The 8,187-nt window shown below is 35.8% G+C and overlaps 1 protein-coding gene across 1 annotated transcript; it reads right to left on the minus strand.

Annotated features, from left to right (window-relative positions):
- Window positions 1-487: 487 nt before the first annotated feature.
- LOC114714432 (ABC transporter G family member 14-like) lies at window positions 488-3,487 on the minus strand. Its single transcript, XM_028899182.1, has 5 exons — window positions 3,220-3,487; window positions 2,297-3,089; window positions 1,901-2,074; window positions 1,585-1,772; window positions 488-1,368 (listed from the first exon to the last, which is right to left on the minus strand). The coding sequence occupies exons 1-5, from the start codon at window positions 3,385-3,387 to the stop codon at window positions 724-726; spliced, it is 1,968 nt and encodes a 655-aa protein (XP_028755015.1). The 5' UTR covers window positions 3,388-3,487; the 3' UTR covers window positions 488-723.
- Window positions 3,488-8,187: the final 4,700 nt, after the last annotated feature.

Raw genomic sequence — 8,187 nt, forward strand, 5'->3', positions numbered from 1 at the left:
CCTGATCTCATTCATTTCCTGCTAGATGTTGTACCCAGAGCTCGTGGCCATCTACCCACTTCTAGTATCAATGATTTCATTCTGACTCCTTATGATCACTTGATCAGCACTAAACTAAACTTAATATGGTTCTACTTTACATTATTGGGGGAATGAATTTCACTTGTTTGGCGTGATTTTAATGGATTTGCTCATGCTTCATCACTTCATAAAGGAATCACACTTTTGAGCTCTTGAGTGACAAATTGAATGGAACTGTACAGTATTTTCCACTGAATAAGCATTATCTCCTTTTTATGTCACTAATAATGCCCTTTGGCCAATTATTCAATTATGCAGGGAGATGTGAAACAGCATTTCTGGTTACAATTGAGTCCCTTAGGAGTTACTGAGTTTTGATGGCTGGCAGCCATCTTCGACCTTTCTGCTGATCAAAATACGCAAGTTTATTTTCTCGCTTCTTATCAAGTGGCATATCTCTTGCGAATAAGACAATAGAAATTTATTCTAACTTCGAAAGAACAACTTATAAGTTAGTATTTCCTACAACAGTAAGAAAAAGGTCTGATAAATCCAACTCAGGAAGAGCTGATCAAAATTTCATTACATGAGCTGCATAAGAAGTCCTAAATTCTAGTATTATTCCTCAATTGTTGAAGAAGGGAAAAAAACTCTTCTAGTTCAGTTGTGTTTGTATGAGAGCTGTGTCAGATCTTAGCTCCTTTACCTCACTCTATGTAGTGCTATGTAAGCAACAAGTCGATAAGCTACCAACATCAAAGCCATAATGGCCACATCAACCCACAAATGGTTCAAACCCATTGATTTGATCGGAGGAAAATCTCCAACCCTACACAAAACACCCTTGGAGCACTCATAAACATCATTGTCATTATACTGGACACCGAGAAGAAGTTTGTAACAATAGTAGCTGTAGCTCAAGTACTTGAACCACACTATGAAGGGAGGGATTTGTTGTACGTAGTATCCTCCAGCAATGAGAAATACAAGGGTTGTGACAGAAGCTAAGGTTGTGGCCTGCTTGATCTCCATAAGAATAGCTCCAAAGGCTAAGCCAAGACTTTGAGAGACAAGTACACTGTAAAGAACCACAAGAAGGGAAAGGATGAATGTCATAGGATGAGGTTTAAGCCCTCCCATCCAGTAGAGTATGAAGACAAATGCGGTTGGAAGAGCCAGCTCCAGCGGCAAGTCTCCTATTGTTCTAGCTAGAAAGTAGGATGAAAGTCTGTACATTCCTGATGACCGTTCCTTGATCAGCATTCTTCTTTCCTGAGGAAATGTGAAAACTGCGTTGTAGAGAGGGTAGAATCCCCAGAAAACGGAGAAGAAAAAGATCAAGGCAACCTGCATTACAGATACAGCCCCGTATTAGTACCTCGCACCACTAAATTAAAAGTTGTGCCTGAGAAATATTTGATTACATCTCTTGAATAGTAGCTTAGGAAACATAGGACAGACATTACGAAATGCCGTGATGCTGTCATGAAAATGAGAAGGAAATACTTGTAGTTGATGTTTTAATTATCGGCTAAATAAGAAAAAACTTAAAGCTACTCTTACCCGGTCTTGAATGTGTGATTCTGGTGTATGCCACCACAAGAGTCCACCAAGAAAAGCAACACTTATGACTTGGAATATTCTCAGCCTGTTGAAAGTCTCATACCTTCTCTCCCTTAGGCCCCTCTGTAACAGTACCTTGAATTGGTACCACCAACTTGTGCACCATTGCTCTGGTTTTATGTTACTTTCTGCATCAATTAAGCAATAGAGGTATTTTAGACTAGTAACAGTAACAAATATGTTTATTCTTTTTTTTTTTTTCCCTTTTTCTTTTTCAAAACTTTCAAAAACAAAGGCCAAGAGATAAAAGACCTACTTGCAGAAGTATCTTTTGTGATATTGTAGTTCACATTCGAGCTGCACAGCTCAGTTTTCAACCTTGTTGCTATGTTCTTGTCATAAGCAGAAATTAGTGCTTCCCTGACTAGCTTCCTTTCTTGCTCCAGGTTCTCACTTTGTTCAGTTGAATTCTTGGAGTCCGGGGCAATCCCTGCAATTTTTCAAAATTTTTGGGACATTGTTAATATTGCTTTCCTTATTTTCTAGTATGGGTCTTCCTAAGTGAGACATGAATTGTCCTGTAGAGTTTATTAAAGTAAATTTCAGGAAGTTCTGAGAGTGGGGTCTCATTATATTCGAGTAAAGCAACATGTGAAGACAAATGAGGAAAAAATTAAAATGAAAAATAATCAAAAAATAATTAGTCTATTACCATTGGCAAGATCAAGCAAGAGATCAGCTGGATTGACAGTCATGGATGTGGAAAAACCAATGGATGAAAAGTACTCCAAGGCTGTAGAAGCAGGGCCATTGTAGATGGGGCAGCCTTCAGATAGCAGGACTACCTTATCAAACATATAGTAGAGACGACTAGATGGCTGGTGTATGGTGGTCACAACAGTTCTACCTCCACTGGCCAGACGTTTGATTGTGTTTAGGATCCTCTGAGCTGTGGTAGAGTCCAAACCTGAGGTGGGCTCATCTAGAAGCAAAAGGCTTGGATTGATGAGCATTTCCTGCCCTATGCTTACCCTCTTTTTCTCTCCACCTGATATTCCTCTGAAAAGTGGGCCTCCTATCATGCTTCCCCTGCACCGAGTCAGTCCTAACTCAACAATAACCCGCTCTGCGTGCTCAACTTTTTCGTCTCTGGTCAAGCTGTTAGGCAACCTCAAAAGTGCAGTGAACAATAGAGTCTCAAAAACAGTTAGATGAGGGTATAGAACATCATCCTGAGCGACAAACCCAGTTCTTCTCTTTATGGAACCAGAGAAAGGCTGGTTGTTGTATGTGATCTTCCCAGATAATTTACCATTGAGACGGCCTCCAAGAGCTGTCAGAAGTGTGGTTTTCCCACTGCCAGAGGGTCCCAGCATAGCCAGTATTTCTCCTGGGCAAACCATACCGGTAATCCCATTCAATATGGTCTTCTCCTTGGATTTCCATGAACTGCCCCAACACTGTCCTTTCTGCTCTAGTTTAACTTTGTAAACCAGTTCCTCGAACTGTAAAATGAGTACAGGACATAGACCAAAAGAGTTAGCACAATTGTATCAGAGAAACAAACATTAATATTGATGGTGCTGCTATAAAACTAATGCAAGTTAGTATATATGGTCTTGGGAAAAGGTATACCTTCAGAGTAATTGGGTACAAATTCAGTTTTGGTAAAGATTGTTCATTGGTTTGTGCTGGGTGGGGAAGGACAATTGAGTTATGGGGCTCTGACATCTCTTGCGCTCCTTCTTCTACAGGGCTCCTACTGCAGTGTTCTGGTTTTGGTGCTATGGAGTTCTGTGGCATGGCTAAAGAAGGTGAGAAATTTGTAGTCTTTTGGTGATAGTGGCAGTGATGGTGATGATTGGGGGAGAGAGGGGGTTATGTTAAGAAGTTCCTTTTAACTTGATTTCCCAGTGTGTTCTGAGGAGCACATGAATATATAGTAGGAGCTGACGGGTTAGGATGTTCACTGTTCGCCACGGTCATATATATGCCTCTCTTGAATGGTGGGATGCCACCTTCTTTTTATCTCATATTATTCTAACACAACCAAGATCACCCAAAATATTATTTAGAAATTCTGAACCATTTATTCATATAGACCTTCTCTCTCTCTTCCCCCAACCCCCCTGGCGGTCGGAAGAGAGAATTTTTTTTTGAATATATATTCATATGCTTTAAAATTTAGAGCAGTCACGGAAAAAATCAAAAGTGGCATGCTAGTCATGCTCTGTTGACAGAAAGCACTCGGTTGGTGTACGGCAATTGGGTGGCCCATTAAGAATAATTTTACATGCAGATAAAAGAAAAAACACAGCAATTCAAATAGGAGAAATCAACCTTCAATTCTATCTTAAATTTTCAATTATTATTCCTCTTGGGTTGTCAGTTTTAACAAAGTAAGGTTGTAAACTAGCAGTCAAGCCTGGCACAAAACAGAAAAAGTATGAGGCAGCAGTACTGCATAACGTTTTAGCTTTATACATAGTGATATTGGATGGATTTTATTCTTTGTAATCTTGGGAATAGTGATATGCCCATTATATGCGTATATTTGTGCATGCAGATTTGATATGCAAAACTAAAGGAAGAAATGGCTAGTACTGGCTGTCATGACAATCATAGTGTTTTTGCAACATTTTTGTCTATATACTAACTCATGAAACAAATGGGTCTAATGCTTCATACTGCAATATGCTCTAGAGATTTCCCCCATCCACCCAGGTATTTGTGACATAGGGCTTTCACAAATACCCTATGCATAATGTGTTGTGAACATATGGATATGGAAAGTATTGGAAATCTGAATGTTGCAGATTTCCCAGTGCCAGCGATGGCTCTTTGATCATTTCAACAATGAGACTTGCATGTAAGCTGTGGCAAATCTTGATCACTGTTACACATCTGGCAATTCTTTTGTTAACCTGCTAGCATTTGTTATTATTGTATGTTATTGGGACAAATTTATTTGTAAACAGGACATGATATTATTCTATATTGCTGCATAAATGAGGGGTAGGGCGGGATTTTCCTTCAGGATTCTTAAAACAAGTGTGGTTGGTTGTCATTTCCCACTACAGGAGTGCAACTAAATAAAAAGGGAAATGGAAATATAAACACCTTTTTAAATATGAATGGACGAGAGATTTGGTTATTTTCATTTGCCGTCTTTTCCTCTTATAATGATTTTTAGGACAATGACATGATTTTGTCTCCCCCCATGTGCTTTAGTGTGAGACTGTGAGTTATGGTCAAGCAGTGAGAAAAAGAACCCTCCAAAATCAGACCAAAAAAAGGAAATCCTATATTCTCTTCCCTCATTTTAACCTGCATGTGGTAATAACTGTCCATTGAACAAGAGAGGAGAAATTAGGGGCAGAAAAAGAAAAAAAAGAAAAAAACCAAACACCTTCAATTCTCCTCATTACCCTAACACATAACAAAGGCCCTATGCTCTGCAACTTCTGTTGAACACCTCTTATGTTCTGAAGCAAGAAGGGGACACCAGGTTGACGCCTCCCAAGTCAGTTTTTCCTCTTTGCTAAGGAGTATAGGCAGCAAGAATCAATTCAAAAGGGTGAGGAATATTTTTTAAAGAAAATAAAAGAAGAAGAAGAAGCACCAAAGAGTACGTGGGGTTTTACCAAAGAGAGTTAAGGTGATGGACTTGACTAAACTTTATTAGTAGAAAATGGAAAGGAGTAAAATAACAGTGGCTTACTTTGTAAAGCTAAGAATAGTATTAGATATTGTTATATTCCCTCTAGCAAGCTTATATTGATTATTATATAAAACTATGTTTTCAGCATTCGTATCTGCAAAATTCGATATGACTGTTCATATTACGGTATAGTTCCTTTGTTAAAAAAGGCAAAGGAAGAAGCAAGATGCTAACTAGCAATCTGAGTTACCATTCTCATTTTGCTTTTTTTTTTTTTTTGAAGTTATTAGGTTCTGCATAAGCTGAATAAGTGAGGAAGAATGATTAAAGGCAGAACCCATCAATCAGATTCCAATTTGTGTCCATAAAATAAATATTAGTTTCTTTTCTTTTCTTTTGGGAGAGCACTGAGATAAAGTGTATATATAATGGGTCCTGTGGGGAAGTCTACCTTTTCAGTGTGGAAGACTTGGCTATTTCGTCCTAGGTGCGCATATATGTTTTTATTATTAACTTGTATTAATTTTTTTTTCTTTATATTGATGCATAATTGACCCTCCTTTTCTTTGAGGCCCTCTCTTTTTCACATATTCTCATTCACTGCCCCCTTGTTTTCAAATTTATATCTTCTAGCTACCCAGGCGTGGATTCTCTTGGTTATTTCTAGGGTATATCTGCCCTAACCCTAACCTATCCTTCGAAAACCACATTACCATCAATTTGAACCTTCTTGAACCCAATTCGCAAGAACCTATACTACTGTAGGCGCACGTGGATTAAGTGAGAAAGCAATCTTAGGTGAGAAGTGAGAAGAAAAAATGATCTTACTCAGATAATAAGAATAGAATGAGATGTAAGTGAAAATTCATATATCAACATTTTCAGAAGAAAATGTCAATAGCCCTAGAGTATAGTAGCATGGTAGTTTTCATATAAGAGGGAGTTCATGAGTTTAACCCTATTTATGATCTTGAGCTATTAGTACCTATTATTTCAAATTAAAAAAAAACTTAAAATAATCATAATAATTTATTAATGTTCAAAGTCAATACAAAGTTGTCATGGAGTGTTGTAAATACTCTTTTTATTTTATATTAAATTAATATATTATAAAATATGTTTTTTTTGGGGCAAATTTTTGTGCGGGTCATCAGCTTTTGCCATTTTTCTTTCAAAAATTTTTCAACCTTCTTCCTTCATTTCAAAAAATTACATACCGATTTAAACTAAAGGGTTATAATCTAAGGGTAATTATTCCCCTTTTCACAAGAGACGGCTATTTCACTATTGGTATAATTCAGAAGCCTTGGAACAACTAATTAGTTGTCTCCGTATTTGCTACATAGGTTCAAGTCGCGGAATTAGCTTTTTGAAAATAATTTTCAAGATAATTAAGGTTGAAGTTTAATTATTTATAAGTTATCTCTTGTTAGTTTGTTTGTTTTTGGTTGCTTGCTACTTTGGTTCGGATAGGCAGAAAGCATGGATCTCTCAGGGGTCTGTAATGACCTCTTGAGTTTTAGTATCGCTATTAGGGGTGTAATACTACCTTTAATTTTTAATAGAATATCTCGTTTGATCTTTATTTTAATCTTAAATATAATATTTTAATCCACTATATCTCTCATATTTATTTTTTTTCAAAGATAGTTCTTGCAACAATGGTAGTTCTAGTTAATACACTTAATTAACAAGAATATTTTAAGAACAATAACACATATATATTATAAATATTAATTTAATTGATTTTTTTAATTTGTTTAAATTAGTCAGTTAACTTTTATACTAAGGAGCAGCAGTAGCTATCAAGTATCAATGACCTCTTAGCTTATTTTTATTTGATTTTTGAAAGGAATCCATTCTCTATTGATTACAAAATTAAATTAAAAAAAACAAAGAATAATATTGAGCGATGTGAATTGGCATTAGTTATATCATTGTGACCTTTGAACTTTTAAAACTCACCATACAACATATCAAAAATTGAGCATGTGTTCAAAATGTGACTAAATTAAAATTCTTTAGGTGATTCCACTCGACTAAACAGTGTGAGACTCCCAGAAAAAAAAAGTTTTACTGTAGAAATAAATATCCAAAATCCGTGCAAATCATCAGCAGGACATCTTTTTGTAATCGTGTTTCATGAGAAATACTGTTTAACTACTGTTACTATATTATTATTGGTCTGAAATTATACTGTTATTACTTTTGACATTTCATGCCTTTGTTATTTAGAGCTATTATATTGTGTGGATTTAAGTGGCGAAAAAAATAAGCCTAGAATATTTATATATAAAAAAAAAAGCATCTGGTTTCACATAATCATGATGACAAATAAGGAAGTGAATTTTAGAATTAAGTTTGGCAGCGTAAGCATGCACCGTATATAGTGTGATATTGATTGCTTCACTTTCTAACTTTGTAATTAAATATTATTAATTCTTGGTTCTTATTAATGCCCCTCCTTAGTTACGATATACTCGTATATACTATAGAGGCAACGTGCTTGATTTTTACCATATTGATGCTTTAAGTAATTTATTTAATTATACTGTAGCATGGAAAGTGAATCCTACGTACCGTGTGTGAACAGTAATTAATCACCCTGATAATCTAGGGTTTCATTGGAGTATTATATAATCGTTTTCCCTTCCCCTTTAATTTCCTAATAAGGTGATATCTTTGTTTAAAAGTAAGGGTTCCAGACATATCATTTAACAAAAATCGGTTCAGCAGAAAAGAAATGATCTATTATACTACATTCGGTTCTAATTATAAGAGATAGTTGACTAATTTGAGGAGATTAAGAAAAAAAATTAAATTAGTTATTTATAATAAATATGTGTTGCCTTTTTTAAAATATCCTTACTAATTAAGTGTATTAGCTATAACTACTATTATTTGGAGGACTGTCTTGGAAAAAAATACATAAATATGAGAGA

The sequence above is a fragment of the Neltuma alba genome, unplaced genomic scaffold (assembly GCF_004799145.2).
Source record: "Neltuma alba isolate B1F8T4 unplaced genomic scaffold, ASM479914v2 tig00001944_pilon, whole genome shotgun sequence".
Classification (NCBI taxonomy): domain Eukaryota; kingdom Viridiplantae; phylum Streptophyta; class Magnoliopsida; order Fabales; family Fabaceae; genus Neltuma; species Neltuma alba.